The 22,524-nt window shown below is 44.8% G+C and overlaps 1 protein-coding gene across 1 annotated transcript in view; it reads right to left on the bottom strand.

The window, feature by feature from the left end:
* Positions 1-6,106: 6,106 nt before the first annotated feature.
* The window catches only part of ABCB10 (ATP binding cassette subfamily B member 10), a 34,477-nt gene continuing 18,059 nt past the window's right edge, over positions 6,107-22,524 (bottom strand). The window contains exons 7-13 of the mRNA XM_007182359.2: positions 17,305-17,400; positions 15,866-16,075; positions 13,891-13,970; positions 12,555-12,735; positions 9,983-10,026; positions 8,157-8,191; positions 6,107-7,690 (exon numbers count right to left, since the gene is read on the bottom strand). Coding sequence (XP_007182421.2) covers positions 7,459-7,690; positions 8,157-8,191; positions 9,983-10,026; positions 12,555-12,735; positions 13,891-13,970; positions 15,866-16,075; positions 17,305-17,400 — 878 coding nt within the window. The 3' untranslated portion in view covers positions 6,107-7,458. The remainder of the gene's footprint in view (positions 7,691-8,156; positions 8,192-9,982; positions 10,027-12,554; positions 12,736-13,890; positions 13,971-15,865; positions 16,076-17,304; positions 17,401-22,524) is intronic.

A 22,524-nucleotide genomic window follows, 5' to 3' on the forward strand; every position in this document is an offset into this window, starting at 1 on the left:
TGGGACATTGTACTGAGCATCTCTAGTAGAAACCACATCTGCACTGCCTCTGCCCTGGTTCAGGTGTTCACCTTTTCCCTCTTTCGTAGACTTTCGCCTCTTTTTTGAGTCTCCGTGCCTCTGTGTAGTCTTACAACACTGTCCTCCCATGCTGCCAGCTGATAAATGGAATATTGCCTGCCGTATCAGTAAACAGAGGATGTCAGTCATCAGCGATTGCAGCCACAGCTGATGGTGAGCTGGTGAGCCTTGAGGAAACTCAGGATATGAAAACACAGGATGCAGGCCCCAGATAGCTGAGGTGCACATCAAAGGAATGATTTCGGTGAGCCCAGACTCTTGCATCTTCCCATACATAGAAAAGTACTAAATTCCTTAACTTGACATACCTGGTTTTCTTTAACAGTCATATTTTGACATTCAGACTACCTGCCCTTTGTTGCAAAACCTCTATATATCCTGGCTCCCCGCTCACCTCCTTGGAGCAGTTCTCTCAGGATTAGTTGAGATGCTGCCTCCTGGGCTTGAAGTCCTAAAAATTCCCACCAAATAAAACACAACTCTTAACTTTTAGGTTGTGAATATATTTTTTTAATCGACACCGCTTAACAAACTAAGGCAAACCAGAAGCTGCTCTTGGGCTTCTAAATGCTCTGGCTGATTGTTGCCCAAAGGTAATTTGCTAAGCTCCCTTGCAACATCCTTTGTGATTTAACTCTGGCTGGCTTTTCTGTCCCTAACCCACACCCGCCTCCATTGCCCTTGCACACGTTTCTTTTGCCTGGAACGCCTTCTCTCCCTCTTTGCCCACAAGCGTCTGCCTCTTACATCAAGTCTTACTTCAGTGCTGCCTTCTCGGTGCAGCCTTCCACAGGACTAGGCATCCCTTTATCCTTTGCCCCCTGTGCTCGTACGTAGAGGCTATTTATAATATTTTTACCCTGCATGATAGTTGTTTACATAACCGTCTGTCACACTTAGCTCCTTTTGAATGCCTTAACAGCTGTTCCCTTTGTGCACACCATAACAGGTACATAGACTTTCATTAAATATTTGTTGAAATAAGGGAATGGTTAAGTAAACACTGGCATATGCATATGTGGGAGACCACAATGTGGATGTCAGGTGTTGGCATTTCCCCTGGGAAGCCATTCTTTTGTGCACGTTATAGCATCAGGAGAGTCATCTCAAAGGTTATATAGGCAAGCTGCTTTGCTCTTTCTTCCACTTAGATTTATAACCCAACTTCGCACCTCATCTTTGAGTCTTATAGCTTTTGTAGCCCCGTGCATTCCCCCATGTTTCATTCTTACCAGGGGGATGAGAGTAGTCGTGGCTGAGTGGGTATTTGTGGGATAAATCTGTTCTTGGGCTTTGTGGGTCTGGTTAGTGGTTTGTCCACCAGCCAGTTATAAAAGTTGCTATTTGCAGGGGCTGGAACGACTCGCCAGCACCTTTGTGTCCAGAGGACCTTCCCTGGAGTCCAGATGTATGACTAAGGAAGGATGGCGAATAGACAGTCACTCATTCATTCTGGATTTATTGAGTACCCACCGCGTGCCAGACTATGCGCTAAGTGCTGAGGTTTATAACGGTAAACAAAGCAGCCACGGGCCCTGCCCTCATGGAGTCACAGGCCAGTGAGAAGGACGGATACTGAACAAATGGACACAAATTTATTTCCGCAACTACAAGTTGAGATGTGTACTATGAAAGAAAAGAGCAGGGTGTCTGACAGAGAATGACTGGGGTACCTGATTTTGGAAGAAGATCTACAAGGTCTCTGAGAGAAAAGGCCGTCTATGCTGAGACGTGTGGTCAGCCAGGCAAAGAAGAGGAGGAAGAGTGTTTGAAGCAGTGGATCCTCAGGCAAAGGTCCTGAAGCAGCAAAGAGCTTGGTGCATTCCAGGGACTTTAGACAAACCAACCAACGACAAGTGAGTAAAAGTAGAGGAGACTGGAGAAATGAGGGCCCAGGAAGGGCCTTGTAAACTCTATCAAACAAGATCCCAGAGGAAATAGATAGCACCCTCAAGCTGGGTAGAGAGTTTAATAAAGGACTATTAGGGGGACTTCCCTGGTGGCGCCTGCCAATTCAGGGGACGCGGGTTCGAGCCCTGGTGCGGGAAGATCCCACATGCCGTGGAGCAACTAACCCCGCGCGCCACAACTACTGAGCCCTCATGCCACAACTACTGAAGCCTGAGTGCCTAGAGCCATGCTCCACAACAAGAGAAGCCACCACAGTGAGAAGCACTGCAATGAAGAGTAGCCCCCGCTCGCCGCAACTAGAGAAAGCCCGTGCGCAGCAACAAAGACCCAATGCAGCCAAAAATAAAATAAATTAAAAAAAAAAAGGACTATTAGGGATTGTGTAAAGCCCTGAGGCTCCTAACAGCAGATGGGCCAAGAAAGGAAGGGGTCGCCAGAACCTGAGAAATAGGTCCACCTGCCAGAGCCGTGGCCTTGGGTCAGGAGATGCAGCCTACTCATGGCAACCCAGAAGGAAGGGGACTGGGAGTGTTCGTATCGTGACCTCAGTGCAGGGAGGCCAGGGTGTGAGGGAGGAGGACACTAGGACAGTCTGTGGAGCCTGGCCTCCTGGAGGATAGAGTGGAGGAGGCACGTGGAAGAGAAGATACTCAGCACGTTCGCCTTGGGGCAGCCGAGGGCTTCTTTATCCCTCCCCAGTGCTGCCATTTCCCTGTTTATCTTTCTACCTCATCGAGTCTAGTGCAGCCACTTACTCTAGAAATCCAGAAGGAAGGGTAGTGTAGTGCAGTGGCACCCCAGCCTAAGTGGGCACCAGCACCACCTGGAGGGCTGGCTAAGCTACACGGCTGAGCCCCACCTCGGTGTCTGCCTCGTTGGGCTGAGGCTTGAGAATCTGCATTTCTAACATTTGCATTCCCGAGTGTTATCAAGACAGCTGTCTTGGGACATTTTGATAACTACTGTGTAGTAACTGACAGAGTGTATAGACTCTGGAATTAAATGGGACTTGTTTCAAATCCCACCTCTGCTATCTACTATCTGTGTCACCTTTTTGAGCCTCTGATAAACTACTAATAGTGCCCACTTGTGAGAATTAGAGAATAGAGATACCATTACATTTGTGGATGTCAAAAAGCACAAAAAAATCTGAAGAAAAAATATTTATAATAAAATAGTAAACTTTAAAGAAAATCAGTAAGAGAAAGCAAGCTACCCCAATAGAAAAAAATGGAAATGTATGAAGGGCATGAAGTAGCACTAGATCAAAGACTAAAAATGACAAAAAACACATGAAAAGGTCTTAAACTTCACTAGTAATTAACGAAATGCAAGTTAAACCACCCATCAGCATTGTTTGCCTGTTGAACTAGCAGGAATGTTTTAAAAAATGAAAATAGCTCATGTTGAAAAGGCTGTGGGGAAAGAGGCCCTACTATATAGCCTCCTGGTGGGATTATGAATTAGTAGACTTTTATGAGGACAGTCTATCAAAAAGCCTTATAATTTGTATATGCTCTTTAAACTTAGCCATGTCACTTTCAGAAATTTGTCTGGAAAAAATCAAAGAAATCAAAACAAAGATATATAGGTAATGTTGTTTATGACAGCAAAGAATACAGCAAGTAAGATAAATGTCCAACAATAGATTTCTAGTATATTCACATTATAGAATGCTATATGGTTAAAAAGAATACATGTGGATGTGTGTAATGAATACTTGCAGATGTAGGAAGATATTATCAAATAAAAAAAGCAGGTTGGTTAAAAATTAGTATGTCCAATATAAGCCCATTTTTGTTTAAGATAAAAAGAAAGATACCCCACAAGTGCAGCATGTGTGTAAGATTCTCAGCCTAGGTGTGCCTCCCTCTGTCCAACCTTCCTAAAACTCAGCCCATTCTGTTAAGACCGAACTGATTGATGTGGGACTCATCCTTTCAGTCAACAACAGAAAAGCAGCCAGGATTATTTCCTGCAGATGCGGTAGAACTATCAGAATTCCATTCTCAGCAACACGGTAATTATGATCCTCTTCAAATGGAAATGCAGGGGTACAATGAAGAACTCATCATGGAAATTATCCACGCCCAATCATTTCCAAGGCCCCCATCTAGTGGCAATGGAACTTCTTGAGATAACGCTAAAGTTCAGCATAGTGTAAACGTTCTTCAAGCAGTGAAGAATGTGTGTTGTTTTCCCCAGTTCTGGAGGCTGCAAACTTTTTCTGTCAAGGGCCAGAGAGGAAGAATCTCCAGCTTGCTGTCTGTTGCCCTGAGTGAGTATGGCTGTGTTCCAATAAAATTCTACTTATGGACACTGAAATTTGAATTTCATATACCTTTCATGTATTATGAATTTTTTTTTAACCATTTAAAACTGTAAAAACCATCCTTAGCTTTGCAGGCCATACAAAACAGGTAGCAGGTCACAGCTTGTGGACCCCTGTGTCAGCTTCATGAGGGAGGCTCAGCCAGCACCTAGCACAGGACCTAACAAAATAGAAGATGTTCCATAAATGTTTATTGAATGAGTTGAATGGAGATTACCAGCCAAGCTCCATGATGCCTCAGATGTAAAAACCAAGAAAAACAAACACCCTCAAACGAACATTTACAATGCAGTTTCCATATACTTCTTTCATTAATATACTTAATGTTTTACAACAATTTACATTTGTTTTCATTTATTTTCTAACAGCTTTGGCACTTTTATGGAATAAAATGGATTTCCCTAAATAGAGCCCTACTTGATAAAAGTACATGTACAGGGTACAGCCTATAATGGTTTAATCTGTGATTATTTCCTGGGAACCAGTCAGGTCCAAGGTCAGAGACCTTGCACAGAGAGGAGCCTGGGAGAGCAGACAACAAAACACTAAGCTCACTGATGTGACATTTTATCTTCACGTGGAGGCTTTCACGTGATTTAAATTTCGTTTTGCTTATCTACTAGACCGCTACCAGTCTGTGGCCTGTTAGGAACCAGGCCGCACAGCAGGAGATGAGCGGTGGGTGAGCGAGCGAAGCTTCATCTGTATTCACAGCCGCTCCCCATCGCTCACATTACCACCTGAGCTCCACCTCCTATCAGATCAGCGGCAGCATTAGATTCTCACAGGAGTGTGAACCCTACTGTGAACTGCGCATGCGAGGGATCTAGGTGGCACGCTCCTTATGAGAATCTAATGCCTGATGATCTGAGGCGGAACTGAGGTGGTGATGCTAGCGCTGGGGAGCGGCTGCAGATACAGATCATCGTTAGCGGAGAGGTCTGACTGCACAGAGACCATAATAAATCAATTGCTTGCAGATTCATATCAAAACCCTATCAGTGGCTTCCCTGGTGGCGCAGTGGTTAAGAATCCGCCTGCCAATGCAGGGGAGACAGGTTCGTGCCCCGGTCCGGGAAGATCCCACATGCCGCGGAGCAACTAAGCCTGTGAGCCACAATCACTGAGCCTGCGCGTCTGGAGCCTGTGCTCCGCAACAAGAGAGGCCGCGACAGTGAGGCCCGCACACCGCGATGAAGAGTGGCCCCCGCTCGCCGCAACTGGAGAAAGCCCTCGCACAGAAACGAAGACCCAACACAGCCATAAATAAATTAATTAAAAAAAAAAAAAACCTATCAGTGAGTGGCAAGTGACAATTAAGCTGCATCTGTAATAATAATAGAAATAAAGTGCACAATAAATGTAATGTGCTTGAATTTTAATCCATGATATAAAATGTTACCCAAGACACAATTAAACACCTTGTATAAGAAAATAAAATATAATGATCAAATTCAATTTTGTAACTATTTCTATGGCACAAAGAGATTTCCCTCAGATCCAACCTTGTGATTGTATTTGTTTGCTTTCTGAGAACTATACCATAGTAGTAAACCATGAAGAAAACAAGTAAAGCTTGTTAAGATGACTGTCACAGATGTACTGTTTACTAATTCAAAGAACACTGAGTTCATTCATTCACTGAATTCATTTTATTCATTAATAAATTCCCTTACATAGAATGAAATGTAATATTCCACGCTTATCATGAAATAGTGGTTTCTTCCAGTATAATCAGGAAACTAATCAATACTTAGGACACGAGAAAACTTCCATTTTAATCACATCAGCACTGTTACTTCTTAGGTTCTGGCATTATCAATGTAGAAAAGTACTTATTCTTGAGGCAACAGCAAATTAATGGTGCTGACATGAAATATGACAAATCCAATGGCGTCAGCATTGCTTGAGGAATTTTCACAAATGTAGGTGAACAAAACTATAACCACAAATAAAAGAAAGACGGTTAGTTACGTCCTCTTTTCAGAAGAGTGACAAGCTCTTAAGGTTTCTTGATCTTCTGCAGAATAGCAAGAACATGTAAGCTTCCTTCAAATGTTTTAAGGTTGAACATTACAGTTATATTAATAATTTTGGAATTTAGCCTCATTGAATGAAATTTCAAAACTAAGTAACTGATAAAAAGCTGTAAAATTTGGCTAGGAATTATAAACTCTTAAAAAATAATTTTCAAGACACATGCCTCAGACAACATAAATGTAAAATTCATTTTTACATCCTTCTTGATAATACCTGGCAGTTCATGCCTGGCTTCCCAAATTCACAGAAACAAATATGTAAATAATGAAATCAGAAGTTCTCATATTCAAAGGATGGGGCCTCTTCCCTTTTCACAACTCATCAGGTTCTCATGTGCCAAAAATGTTGAAAATGCACACATCCAAACACAGTCTCAGCCCAGAGGAACACATGTCCCTGAACTTTCACACCTCTGAAGACAGAGGAGATGGGGAATATACATGATCCCTCCTCGCCATGTGACGTTAACTATTTCTGTGTGTGTGTGTATCTATATATATACATATATATATATAGATACACACACACACACACACACACACACACACACACACACACACACATATATATATGTCAGGTTTGCTTTATGAGATTATCAGGATAAAATAAAGGGTTAGATTTTCACCTTCTATTATGCTACCTGGTAAAATGATACTCAAAGTAGGTAGAGTACTACCAAGAGATTACACAGTGATTGGTAAAGTGGCCTAAAATAATTAGGCTCTTTATTTATAATTCCCTTTTAAAAGTTGTCATTTGACAATAGCTTCAATTTATAACAGCAGATAAAAGAAAGTGAGGTGCCAGACTATATTAATCAAAATATTCCAAGATAAAAGTACAAAACCTGAAAATAACTTCAGTGAGCTTGACATTTAGAAAGTTACAATTATTAAAACTCTGAATAAAAAGGTCTTGAGAACAGGTCGATCTCAAAACAATATTTTACAATCTTTGGAAAAAATAGGCAGATTTCAAATAACTTGAAGTATGATTTACAGATTTCATACAGCCTGAGTTTTTAAAAATTTTTCTTCCTGCAGTGCTGCTTTGCTTTGAAGTGTCTCATATTAAGTTTACCAATAATTGCTTCTTTATGCTGAAATAAAACTCTGTTTATTCATTAATTTCCTGTATATCCCGTCTGGTTTCGAAAGCAGTTCTTCGTGTTTCCCACACTCGGTGATCTTCCCCTGGTCAAGGACAGCTACCATATTGGCATTCTTAATGGTGGACAGACGATGGGCGATGATGAACACCGTCCTTCCTTCCATCAGTCGATCCAGAGCTTGCTGAACGAGATACTCGTTTTCAGCGTCCAGTGCACTAAATAGGAGAGCCCACAGGAAAGCAAAGACGTCAGGGCCACGCACACTGTTCACGCATGTATTTCCTGATACACGTACACTGGCCCCTCATTAGCAGCCAATTTTCACTATGATCAAAATTGCAACTTCTTGGGTCAACTATCTATATTTTATATTATAAAGTTACTGTAAAAAAAAGAAGCTTTGGACCCTTGATCTCCATAGAACTACTGCCATGTAAGTTAAAAGCATTTTGCACAGTTGCTGATTGGTGATCAGGGATTCATCACAAATGTCTGAATTGGAACTAGAACCCTCAACTCATGACTCGGCCTGCTCACTGCCTCCCAACTGTCATGATTAATTCAGACCCCGTGACTTTAAAGTGTAAGGCATTCTCAGCCGTATCACTTGAAGTACAGAATAAAAGTTTGTGATAGAGGAAGAATTTGGTGTAATCCAATTACACATTAAGATAGCCTCACCTGGTTGCTTCATCTAGGAGAAGAATTCTGGGATTCTGAAGAAGGAAAAACATTAAAAGGAAAAGAAAACATAATTTTATTAGAAAAACACAAACTCTCAGTAATAGAACGAAATAAAGTACTGATACATGATACAACATGGATGACCCTTGAAAATATTCTGCTGAGCGAGAGGAGCCAGACACAAAAGTCCACCTCGTGTGTGATTCCACTTAGGAAATCACACAGGAAATGTCTACAACAGGCACCTCTGCAGGGGCAGAGCCGTTACCTGGGACTGGGGTCAATGGGGAAATAAGGCAGGGTGGTGTGTGGATGCTATTTTGGGAGTGATGAAAATGTTCTAAAATTGATTATGGTGATGGATGCACAACTCTGAATACGCCAACACTGAACTGTACGCTTTCCATGGGTGAACTGTAGAGTGTGTGAATTCTATCACAATAAAGCTGCTACAAAAGACGAAAAACAAGCTCATAAGTGTCTGAGATAAGTTCATAAATGGAAGATTTAGACATGATTTTAAACCATGATCACAGTGATCAATGAACCGGATATTCTTCATAGTGCAGTTTTAACCTGCTGGTGAATCAACTAACAGTATTTAGTGGGGCTCTAAAGTGAGTCAGATGGACGCTCAAGGTCCTGCTTATAGTTTAGCTAGGAGTAGTACACACAGAACTGAGAAACACATAAATTCTAGCTTTGTCTAGGAATCCATCCGTAAGAAATGAAAACATGCCCACATAAAAGCTTGTACACTATTCATTCGGAGCAGTGCTATTCACAACAGCCCTAAACCGGAAACAACTCAAAAGTTCATTAACATTTGGGTGATAAACAAATTGTGGTCTGTCCATACAAAGGAATGGAAAGGAATAAAGTACTGATATAGGCTACAACATGGAGGAACCTCAAAAACTATACTAGTGAAAGAGGCTAGAAGCAGGAGACCGTATCTTGCCTGATTCCATTTATCTGAAATGTCCAGAAAGGCAAATCTAGACAAACAGAAAGTAGATTAGTGGCAGGCTGGGGCTGGGAAGGCAGAAAGGTTGCAAAAGGGTATCAGGGTGATAGAAATGTTCTAAAATTGGATTGTGTGATGGGTGCACAACTCTGTAAATTTACTAAAAGTCACTGAAAAGTACATTTAAAACTGGTCAGTCTTATGATATGTAAATCATGCTTCAATAAAGCTGTTTTTTAAAAAAAATCACCTATAAATCTGAGGAGGATAGTTATATAACAAAGGAGAAGGCCATCACTTCCTAAAAAATACAATGTCTATGACTTTCAGCTTTCCCCTCTCCTCTTAGGAGTCTTGTATAAGTATTTCAGGTCCGTACTATTCAGTTTAGCAGGTGATTACAGATTATACAAGTAAGCATACTTGTATTATTTTGGTATTTTGATATAATCACTACTCCACCAGTTAGACTGTATGCTTCTTTAATTTTATTATTTTTTTGTACTGAAGTATAGTTGATATACCATGCTGTGCCAATCTCTGCTGCACAGCAAAGTGACTCAGTTACACACATAGAGACGTTCTTTTTTTAAAATATTCTGTATGCTTCTTGATGGAAGATCCGTGTGTTAAACTGTTCTCCCTCTGGCTCCTAATACTCAGGAAACACTTGCTAAATTTGGACCAGGACCACAGGTACTCAGTGGAATTCCCAACTCATCTTTCACCAGAACTGTCAACCATATACCCACCCGCCCCTTCCCAAGAAAAAAGAAGAAGAAAAGTTGCACATTACAAATTACAAGGTCCCTGATTAAGAACAATGCCAACCCCGGCCAAGAGGCTTCGGGCTTACCTTAAGCAGAGCGCGGGCAATTGCAATTCGCTGTTTCTGCCCACCTGACAATGACAATATATACATTTTTAAATTGAAGGCCTTAACAAAAATTCTTGGTAATAGGCTTTTCTGATGAGCCATATGACAATTTGAAGGTAGTTTCTCCCAATCATAGTTGAGATAGATGCGAGAACAGAAACCTATGTTTTAAATATTATAATGTTTCCTCATCTATCTCAAGATTAATAATAACAACAATTATTATCATGGCTAACACTGAGGAATTCCTACGTCCTAGGCATTTCCTAAATGCATTACATGTATTATTTCATTTCATCTCAAAAACAAGCCTTTGAAGTAGATCCTATAATGATTCTCTTTTTACAGGTGAAAAGCTGAGGCACAAATATCCTGCGAGATGCCTCACAGCTGGTCAGCCGAGGTCTGAACAGTGGGGTGCGCTTTTAACCACACACGTGCTGCGTCCCCCAAGACAGCACCTCTTGTAGCAGGAAACAAACGGGCAACTCGAGAAAGTTAGAGGTTTCCGAGCAGTATGTGAGATGGACAGGGGCGAAAGGAGCTGGGACTGGTAACTCCACTGTCCGCCCAGAACACCACTCCATACTTCCACTCTCACGGTGTTTTCTTTTTCCTGCCCCAGGGAACAACCGACACATGCGGTACTTTGTGCGTGTATGAAACTGGGGGCAACAGATGGACTATGCCATTCTAGCCAGCCCCCTTTGTAAAACTCAAATTCTACTGAACGCAAGGGGGGCGGTGTGGGGGAAGGGTGGAAGGGACAGACAGATGACAATTCCCCTCCTCATCCCTGTTCCACCCCACCCTCTCCTTTCCCCCAGGGACGCTCTCCTAAGTTACAACTGGTGAAGTCTCAGAGCAGGACTCAGCTCACTCCTCCCAACTTAGTTCATGTTAGGAAACTCAATTCCACTTTTGGTGATGAGAACATTCCTTTTTGGTTGATGTTACTGGCTGAACCTACTTATTATTTCATCTAAGACAAGTTAATCATTTAAACTGAAATGGGTGGCGCTGCTAAAAGCTGTCCTCAACCAGGCAACCCCACCCTCACGACGAGGGAAGGAGGAAAAACCCTTCCTTTCCAGATTCTCTGGTTGGTGGGGGTCTGAGTGCTCGGTGTGGGTCAGCAGAGCGGCCATCAAGGGCTCTGGGCAGCTCTGAAAACCCCAGTGCCAATGAGCACATGGGGGGCCTACTGCTAGATGCCCACCCTTCCCAGGGTAGATTAAAACCTTTGGTTATTTCACTGGGAGATGGAGCTTGAGAATCCTGGTCAAAGGGAAGGACATGCAGCACCTGTTCCAAAGGAGCAGGTGCTGTGCTCATGGGACAGAGCACAGGTAGCTCCCAACCCCACTCCTCCATCTCGGTAAAGTTTACACTGGCGTCCTGCCCAAGGACACGTCTGTTCCAGGCACGCAGTAGCGGTTCTACTCCCGGAACTTCTCCAATCTATCAAAAACCCCGGAACTTCCCCAATCTATCAAAACCCCCAGAACTTCCCCAATCTATCAAAAAACATTTTTTCATCTACTGCGTATCGTTTAAACAAATCATACACAACAAACTTAAAACGTTTTTGTGTTAAATTGTCTGTAGTCTAAGTTCAAGCACAAAGTTTAGCACTGGAAAGGACTCCTGCTCCAGTCCAACCTGGCAGCCTTCACTCTGACATGGAGGCCTCCATCCCCTGCTCGGACACATCCAGTGACAGAGCTCGCCGGGAAAGGAAGTACAGTTGAACATTTGTAATAAAAAAAAAATCTGTGTTTAACGAAGAATTTACTCCTCTATTCACTGGTCCCACTTCTGCGCTCGAAAGCAACAGAACTGTTTTCTCTTTCCCTCCTGGAAACACCGCCCCCGAGGGCGATCTGACCTGCAGGGTGAGCTGACGCCACGGGCCGGGTGGTGTCACAGCCCTGTGGGCCCCCATTCGTCCAGGACGGGGCAGAGCGGACCCCACCTGGGCCAGGTCTGGACCAGGGCCTGTCTGTGCACAGCCGCAAGCTGAGAATGGTTTTTACGTTTTAAAGGAGTCGTTAAAAAATAATAAGACGACTGTGACAGAGACCACGTGTGACGCACAAACCTAAAGCATCTACTCTCTGGCCCTCTACAGAAAAGTCTGTAAGTCCTGGGTCTACACGTAACCTACGAAGTGGGGAATAAGGAGCTCCTTCAGCTGCACGTCTGCCCTGATCCAGTCTCTGCCTCCCTGGACAAGTCATCCTGCCATCCGCGGTATCTGTCTTATTTTCTACAGTTTTCAAGGATCTCGAGTTGCAAAACGTATCTCTTCTGGGATGAGAGAAAGCTGCTGTGGCCTGAGTACTACCCAGTGGGACCCCAGTGGGAATCTGGAAGCACCTCTGGGGTGGAAAGTGAAAGGCACTGGGGAGTTGTCCACATACAAAAGACATGTGAGAAAACGAAAAAGGTTAATTTCATAAACTCTAAGGACAAAAGCCTAATTAGAAAATAACACTGCGACAGGAAATGTTTAGAGAGTGTTTGCCGCAAAGGGGTAACAAAAAGGTACCTGAGAGGAGCACGCCCTTTTCTCCGACCACAGTGTTGAACCCTTGAGGGAAATGTCGGATGAAAGCAGCTGCATTGGCTACACCAGCCACTTTCTCTACCTGCTCGGCCGTCACCGAGGAAGGGTCGTCTGCGCCATAGGCAATGTTCTCCGCAATTGAGCAAGAAAACAAAATTGGTTCCTACACATTGGAAATAAAACGTATTTATTGCAAATTGCAACAGTCTAGTAAATACAGTGGAGCTTAGTACAATACTTACAGCTAAGACACTAAACGGTTCCCAGAGAATATATACTGTTTTTCTGGTTCATTCTCCATAAATATACCCCGTGGGCGATTAAACAATGCATGCATTAGCACGAGCAGGACTGTCTTTGTCACCTGTAGGTCCCCCACTGCAGGACATGGGGTCCCACAGTAGCCACCTGCGAGCGTCCGGCACACAGCAGGCGCTCTGTAAGCGCAAGCCCCCCTCCCCGAGGAGGACCCCGAGCCCGTCTGCGTTCTCCAGCCGCCTGCCGTCCAAGGGCAATGGGAGAATCCATTTCTATCTATCACTTTTTGAAATACACACAGAGCAGGCGGGAACGTGGCATTTGGACAGAGCCATTCTGTGGAATAGTCCTAAAAAGCAAATGAACTCCCAGCTTCTTTCTCCCTCCCTGTAAGGCTGTGGCACTGCCGTTACCCTTGCACCACCGAGCCAAGCCCCCCGTCACTGCCCCCGACCAGTGGAGTGGTGCTGAGGGAAGGCTCATTAGCGGAAGAGGCTCAGGAGTCGGGCTGCTTGGGTTTGCCTGCTGTGCACGAAGCTTGGTGATAAAAATACCAATAGCTGTGTCAAAATCCCCTGCACCGAGTGGTCTTGTGAAAACAGCCTCGTCAAAGAGGCCGCATGATATCAAGGTTCTTGAAATCTGCAGCCTCTTTGCAAGGAGACCCTGGCTCTGGCCACAGTCTTTGCTTGCTTGTCTCTCAAACCCATTATGCAAAACAGTAGACCGGCTAGTAATGAAAATGAGAATTGAGGAAGAGCCAGTAGAAGCGAAAAAGTTGTATCTTTTTCTCCCCAGCCTTCTTCTAGACTATCTGCATTACAAAGTAATGCCAGTCCCCAGCTTCTGATAAAGTCAATGCTTCGAGTGGTTAAAATGTTTAAGGTTTTCAGGAAACAGCACTATTTACAAACCTAAACAACCTGCCCTGGAGATTGGTTTCATATATCTGGAAATCTTCCATTCCTTTTCTTTTGAAAGGTTCAAGACCAAGAAAAAAGAAAATGACAAAAGCCATTTTAAAAGAAAATGTAATAAAAATGGAGCCCTCCCCTCCTACCTGACTCACTGTCCCAATCTTGGATCTCAGCCAGACTGGATTTAGCTGACGGATGTCACGGCCATCAAGACTGATCGTTCCTTGCAGAGAAGAAGGAAAGAGTCACTGGGTGTCACGGGGCCAATGACTGATGTAAACACAGAAAGGATCTGGTGTGAAAACTCCAGACTCAGTTTTTTAAAGATCAGATACTCAAAATCTCCAAACAGAATCTAAAACCAACGTATTTTTAGGGAATTTCAGGGCTAAAAGGGACTTTTCTGGATCGTCCACGCCTACTGTCTCCCTGCAGTGGTTAGATGACTAAGCCCACCTAGCTCATCCATCCAGCTCACCTTCCCGAGTAAGCACAGCTGGAGAGTCTGCCGTCTGCAACTAAGACTCTGTTTGACACGGTGGCAAAGTGTTTCAACAGTCAGATGTAACTCTGTGACCTCAGCTGACAGAATTACCTCTACACCTTGAGGGAATGCAATCATGCTTCCCGATTACAATGACAGTGACCAACACAAGAAATCCCATTCCTTCTCAGTTAGGTGTGTGGCATTATACAAGCCAGCTGTAAACTTTCATAAACCTACAAAAACCTGAGGTCTTGACTTAAAAAGTGTAAGTGTTCTACAGGCTACACAAGGCAGGAACATAAGTGTAGTGGCTTTTCTCATTGATTTATTCACTGTGATGAAGAAACTAGAGACTTAGTATTTTGACTTGATTTGCATCCCCCTCACTAGGATTTTTCTAAACTCAGAATTTTACAGCAAGTAGAGGGTAAACCAAGGCAGTGATTCCAGAGGCAGACAGTGTAGTAATACTCATTTTAACGCACTTGGTGGTTCTGTGGGTCAGGATCTGTGAGTCAGATAATTACCTGGCACATATCCAGCTCTCACACTGTTGTAACCAAAAACACCATAAGATATACTCTTTAAATTCATGGTTTTATTTTAAACCGACAATTGTTTTCTTGCTGAGAAATACCATTCTTTTTTTAAAAAATATTTATTTATTTAATTTTATTTTGGCCGCGTTGGGTCTTAGTTGCAGCATGCGGACTCTTAGTTGCGGCATGCATGTGGGATCTAGTTCCCTGAGCAGGGATTGAACCCAGGCCCCCTGCATTGGGAGCGCAGAGTCTTAGCCACTGGACCACCAGGGAAGTCCCCATCGTTGTTTTCTTAATCCAAAAACAGACTAACTTCTGTGAGCTCTGATACAAAGAAGGATGTCAACTCTGTAACCGTGTGTGGTGATGGATGTTAGCCCGACACACTGTGGTGGCCATTCCACAGTATATACATATACTGAATCATTATGCTATACACCTGAAACTCATATGATGTATGTCAACTGTATATTTTAAAAAGATATAAAGAAGTAAAATAATGTGTTCTTTGCTCTGAAAGCTGCTATAATCCAGTTAAAAATTTTTTTAAAAACCTGAAAGAGAAAAATCCATAGGAAAACCTCTACTACCGCAAGAAAGCTTCAACGGAGCAGCGGCCCAGAAGTGACTCAGTGACGGCCACGTGCCCTGTCTGCACACCAGCCCCAGGCAGGAGGACCGGAGGGCTCCAGGGAGAGCCCGGGCTCCCGCACAAGCTCAGGACCGGCACTGAGTGACACTTACTCACGGTGCGGCCGTGGCCGGCGGTGCTCAGCAGCCCCGAGGCACCTTCTTGGAGCCCCTCTCCTGGTGGAGGAAGCACCACACGGGAGACGAGGAGGTGGGGTGCAGGAAGCCACTCTGGACCTGAGTGGCGAACACAAGGTATACAATGTGCCCGACGGGCCCTCTGTACGAGCTGCCATAGCCTGAAAAGTGAATCCTCTGTTTGGGATTTCCTTCCTGGGAACAAACCCTCTGCGTTCAGAACTCGTTCAGAACTCGCGCACTGCACGGCCCCTGCGCAATCTGATCCTCTCTGGGGGCTCAGGAGAGGCCTCCCGTCCTACAACGTGCTCAGCCACTCACCAGCGCTGGGGTCGTACAGCCTCAGCAGGAGAGAAATCACTGTTGATTTGCCAGAACCACTTGGGCCAACCAGCGCTGTGATGGATCCTGCTGGGATAGAAAGGCTGAAATCCTGGAATATGGGCACCTCTGGGCGAGCTGGATAGGCAAAATGCACGTTCTTGAACTCCAAAGCACCCTGGAAGCTCTTCTCGTTCAAAATGGCCCCCTCTGCAAGGGAAGATGGAGCGCCAATCACTCAGGGCAAAGCTCAGGCTCACCGCGGAGCCCAGCGCCCGCCTGTCTGACTGCAGACGCGGCCCAGCGTGGCGAGTCCTGGAGTCTGGGCTCTTCCCGGGCAGGTCAGGAGGAGGCCTCCGACCAGCGCTTCCCTGAACCCTCTCTGCACCGGCAGTGCGACCATACGCCCGCCACCTTGCTGGAGTCTCGCAGCCCTGAGAGGCAGAAGTCCCCATCCCAGTCTTACTGACAGGACGCCGAGGTGAAGAGGAGCCGGCCTGCCCGTGCCAACCGAGCCGGGGATGGAGCTTCCAGCGCGGAGCCGTCCGGGCGAGCCCAGGGGCCTTCCCCCTGTATGCTGCCTCTGCGGTTCCCTTGTCTAGGGTTTCCCTCACCTTCTCTAAATACATGTTTTGAGAGGATGATGGTGAATAGGCGGGCGCTGCACAACAGCCCCAGAGCTAGAGGGGGGCAGAGGTCTGCTCTGTGCTGTGCAGCCTTGCTCCCGACCTGGGAGAAGGGGCTCAATCTCTCCCAGCCTGTCAGAGCGGAGAACACTGGGCGTTCACTACTGACCTGGGGCCAACCGCCAGTACCTAGGGATCAGCGAGCAGCTGGCAGTGGTTGCCGCTCACAGCCCCGTCCCCCGAGCCCTGGGCTGGCTGGCCCAGGCCGCACAGCTGCCCCGAGCGCCGGCTTCCCGGGAAGCAGCTGGTGAAGGAGACAGCTCCAGCCAATCAGCGGCAGGATCCTCCGCCCCGCCCCCGAAGCCAAGCAACTCCGAGGCTTTTATACGCGTGATCCCTCTTCCTGTCCTCCGCCCCCCCACCCACCCCCCCACCCCGCCCACACAAACGTCAAAAGCACCAAGGAAGACAAGTCTGGGGCACTGGCCGGGCCCTTCCTATCTGCACCCCTGCGCTGCACTCACTTCTACCCTGCTGTCTGTGGTAGCAAATCGCCTGCAGGGAGGTAAACAGTGGCTGCACGCTTTGTGGTCAGTCCCCACGCCTCCAGGGACACCCTGGGGCCCCATGACAGCGCCCAGCAGCTGTCCTTCCTCACCGCCCACCCCACTGATGGCCCTGTCCCTGACACACGCAAGGGACAGCGTCCTGCTCACGTTCGTCCATCCCAAGTGGGGCAGGAAGCTGGTGTCACGGTCCGAAACCACATTCGTTTAATCCCAGCCAAGAGGAGCAAACCCATTTCAGACCCACCATTGAAAGGAAGCTCCGGCTCTCTCTCGAGGAGCTCCCAGAGGCGGCCCCCGGCACCCAGTCCCTTCATCAGCTCTGAGTAGAAGGAGCTCAGACCTGAGGACGAGAAGCAAAGGCACACGTCTGTCACTGGAACCAGGAAACGGCCCTCTGCTACTCCCAGCCCTCTGGGAACAGTAACCACACCTGCTTTTAATATAAAATCTGATTTGAAGCAGCTACCTGGGAATCCACCAGAACTCCCTCAGTCTCATACCCTTGTGTTCCTTCAGTTTCTCCTCCTCCAATTTCATTATTTCTAATACGGATTTAATGTTTGGTCAGATTAGGGAATTTATAAATACATACAGTCATACTAATCAACCACTGAATTAAAATCACAATGTTACATAAATGTCTACCTACTCAAAAACATAGCAATATAAATAAAATATAATGCTTATCCCATACTTATAAGGAATTTAAGGTACCCCAATATTCATTTAAAAGACATATCCACATAATCAAACCCTCCTTGCAGACGGTCAACAAATACAACTTCTACCAGGCTAAAAACTGAAAAGAAATTTGGCAATGTTAAATACTCCAACCTCTTCTTAAAGTCACCTTTGAACTATGATTTAATTAATGACTTAAACTCCAAGTACACTCCATGTCAACTGCCAGAACATATACTTGTAACACTTTCCCTCAGTAAGGATGCTGAAAAAATGCAATTCAAATATTCTGTCTAAGGTATACAGTTATTTATACAAGATACGGTGGATTAAAACCTTCAGGTTAAATTAAGAATGCATTGGTCAGAAACAGAGCCACATACATATAGTCAGTTGATCTTTGACAAATGAGCAAATGCAATTCAATGAAGAAAGGGTAGACTTTTCAACAAATGGTGTTGGAACAACCAGACATCCATGTGCAAAAAATGATTCAGGACACAGACCTTACACCTTTCACAAAAATTAACTCAAAGTGGTCTAAACGTGGAACGCCAAACTATAAAACTCTGAGAAGATAACATAAGAGAAAAACATACACGACCTTGTGTTCAGCAATGAATTCTTAAGTATCATATCAAAAGCACAATCCACGAAAGAAAAAATTAAGGAAGTCAGAGTTCATTAAAATTAAAAACTTCTGCTCTGTGAAAGACACTGTCAAGAGAATGAGAAGACGGGCCACAGTCTGGGAGAAATTATTTGCAAAAGACACATCTGACAAAGGACTGGTATCCAAAATACAGTAGTTCCCCCTTATCCGCGGGGGATACGTTCCACAACCCCCGTGGATGCCTGAAACCGTGGCGCCCCATACATACCACAGCTGACCCTTGAGCAACACAGGGGTTGGGGCGCCAACCCCCTCGCATGTGAAAATCCATGTATAACTTTGTAGTAGGCCCTCTGTAACTGCATCCGTGGATTGTGTAGTACTACAGAATGTATTTATTGAAAAAAAATCTGTATAAGTGGACCCTCACAGTTCAAACTTGTGTTGTTCAACGGTCAACTGTATTTTTTTCCTACATACACATACTTAAGATAAAGTTTAATTTATAAAGTAAGAGTAACATTAATAATAAAACATAATTATAACAATATACTGTAACAAGTCATGTGAACATGGTCTCTCTCAAAGTATCTTGTACAAATTAAATGCCTTTTCCATCTTAACTAAGCAGTGTGGTGTAACTTTTGCAGTTTGAGGTACGACAGCAACACCAGCACGAATTTCTTTTTCCTTCTTCACAACTTCATGACTAGAAGACTCATTCTTACCATAGATCTCAGTAACCTCAGCATATGATTTTTTCTCTTTCTTTATGAAATCAATAACTTTCATCCTTTCACTTAAAGGAAGCACTTCATGGCTTCTCTTTGGCATATCTGAATTGCCAGCATCACCACTCTGGCAATTGGGGGCCGTTATTAAGTGAAACAAGGGTCACATCAACACAAGCACTGCAGTACTACACAGTGCATCTGATCACCGAGACGGCTACCAAAAGACTAACGGGTGGGATGTGCTGGACAAAGGGATGGCCCATGTCCCAGGCAGGACAGTGTGAGATTTCACCATGCTACTCAGAATGGTGTGCAATTTAAAAATTATGGCTTATTTCTGGAAATTTCCATTTAATATTTTCAGACTGCAGTTGACCACAAGTAACTGAAACTACAGAAAGTGAAACCGAGGATAAGGGGAGACTATTGTATACAAAGAATTCTTAAAACTCAACAATAAGAAAACAAACAGCCAATTAAAAAATGGACAAACAGACATCTCACCAAAGAAGATACACCCATGGCAAATAAATATATAAAAGGATACTCTGCGTCACGTCACCAGGGAAAAAAGCAAATTATGACAACAACGAACCTATCAGAACAGCAAAAATCCAAAATTCTAACAACACCAAATGCTGGTGAGGATGTGGAGCAACAGGAACTCTATTCACTGCTGGTGGGAATGCAACATGGTGCAGCCACTTTGAAAGAATGTTTGGCGATTTCTTACAACACTACACATACTCTTACCATATGCAATCTAGCAATCGTGCTCCTTTGTGCTTACCCAAAGGAGAGGAAAACTTATATCCACACAAAAACCTGCACACAAATGTTTACAGCAGCTTTATTCATAATTGCCAAAACTTGGAAGCAACAAAGATTTCCTTTCAATGGATAAACTGTGGTCCATCCAGACAACATTAAAAAGAAAAGAGCTATTGAGCCATGAGAAGACATGGAGGGACCTTCAATGCCTACTGCTAAGTGAAGGAAGCAAAGGTGAAAAGGCTCCACACTGCATGATTTCAACAATACGACATCTGGAAAAGGCAAAACTGTGGAGACAGTAAAAAAATCAGTGGTTGCCAGGGGTTGGCGGGAAGGAAGGATGAATAGGCAGAGCACAGAGGATTTTTAGGGTAGTGACACTACTCTGTATGATACTACAGTGGTGGATACATGCCATTATACATTTGTCCAGACCCACAGAACGTACAACACTAAGAGTGACCCCCTAAGGTAGACTCTGGACTTAGGTGATAACGTGTCGGTGTATGTTCATCAATTATAACAAATGCACCATCTGGTGGGGGATGCTGATAAATGGGGGAGTCTGTGCACGGGGGGTGGGGGGACTATGGGACTCTCCGTACTTTCTGCTCAACTTTGTTGTGAACCTAAAACTGCTCTTTTTTTTTGGCTGCATTGGGTCTTTGTTGCTGCGCGGGCTTTCTCCAGTTGCGGCGATCGGGGGCTACTCTTGGTTGTGGTGCGCGGACTTCTCATTGCGGTGGCTTCTCTTGTTGCGGAGCACGGGCTCTAGAGCTCAGGCTCAGTAGTTGTGGTTCATGCGCTCAGTAGTTGTGGCTCGCGGGCTCTAGAGTGCAGGCTCAGGAGTTGTGGCGCACGGGCTTAGTTGCTCCGCGGCATGTGGGATCTTCCTGGACCAGGGCTCGAACCCGTGTACCCTGCATTGGCAGGCAGATTCTTAACCACTGTGCCCCCAGGAAAGCCCCTAAAACTGCTCTTTTAAGACGTCTATTACTTGGAAGGAAGGAAGGAAGGAAGGAAGGAAGGAAGGAAGGAAAAGTCAAGGGAAAGAGTCGGAAGTAGTTCACAACATAGTAAAGAGTTTAGACTCTGGAAAACAGAAACAAAGACAAAATGGCCCTGGATAAACAAAATGTGGTCTATCCATACAATCGAATATTATTCAACCACAAAAAGGAATGAAGTACATGCTACAATGTGGGTGAACTTTGAAAACACGCGAAGGGAAAGAAGCCAAACACACAAGGCCACAAACTATATAATTCCATTCACGTGAAATATCCGGAATAAGTAAATACATACAGATAGAAAGCAAACTGGTTGCTAGGGGCTGGGGAGGCGGGTATAGACTACTTGATGAGTATGGGTCTTTCTTCGAGGTGAGGAAAATATTTTGGAACTAAACACAGGTAGTGGTTGCACAACACTGTGAATGAACTAAATGCCACTGAGCTGTCCATTTAAAAATGATTAAGTTTGTGTTACGTGAATTTCACCTCAATAAAAATGTAAGAAAAAAAGATATTGGGTTCGATAGGAAGATGTAAGAGCCTTCTCTGGTATAAAATAAACAAGCATGTTTTCCTTCAAATAGCACCTCTGACCCTCTCACAACAGACAATAAATGTAGAATTTATTGTGGGTTTTTTTTTTTTCAGTAAAATCTGTTCTAAGCAGGAACCAACATATAAAAATTCTGATTTATTTAATAAATAAAACAGGATTTCTTGATCGCAGATTCATCACACAATCACTCTAAACAGTGAGCTTCACAAAAACATTTAAAACCCAACTCAACCTGTAAAAGGTCCCTACTGTCCTGCCCACACTTCACTCCTCTCTCCACTGCCAGATGGTGGGAACCATCAACCAGAGCTGGGGGGGTGGCCTGTGGCTCAGGAGGCCGATCCCCACGAAATCTCAAGCACAGACAAAGCCTCAGCATCACATCTGTGACCAGGGGAGGTAACTGACTCCCAGGGGACGGGGAACTGTGTTTCCAACCAATTTCTGTGCAAGACACAGCTATGAACTTGGGACAAAAGGTAGGGCAGCAGAACACCCCAAAACAGAGGTAGCGTCTATCAGGTCAAGTACTATGGAAAAAAGGAGGTGTCAGCAGAGGGACTAAGAAAGATCAAGAGGAATGTGGCAGAAAACGCAAGATTGCGGGGGGGCAGGAGGAAAGCTGACAGCGGTCAAGCGTGGACCGTGCACAGGAGGGCCACAGAGAGGGAAGGCGGCGGCAGACAAGTCCGCTCTGAGGGGGGACAGAAGGCTGAAAGGAACCCACCCACACGGGTGTGCAAGCCTACAGCCCGACAGGCCCAACCCAAGAGACGGAGAGAAAAGGGCAACACCGTCATTGCTCTGTCCTCCTGAACTGGCCCTCTCGCTTCCCACGTCACTCAGCACCCGAAGTGTCTTGATCAGGTTTGTCTTCAAGACCAGCCAGAGGAACTAAAATGCTATTTTTAAAGGGGTCTCTGGAAATCTCAGTCCAGAAAATATCCTCACTTGCCTGCAGATGTCTAAGGAGAAGCCTATACCTTTGACCAGTAGAAAACCCTGAAACCCTGAAAACAAGAGTGTCGGGTTGAGGTGACCCCATGGGATACCTGAGCTCCTCGAACCAGACTTCCATGTTTATCTAACCTTT

The sequence above is a fragment of the Balaenoptera acutorostrata genome, chromosome 16, assembly GCF_949987535.1.
Source record: "Balaenoptera acutorostrata chromosome 16, mBalAcu1.1, whole genome shotgun sequence".
Lineage (NCBI taxonomy): Eukaryota > Metazoa > Chordata > Mammalia > Artiodactyla > Balaenopteridae > Balaenoptera > Balaenoptera acutorostrata.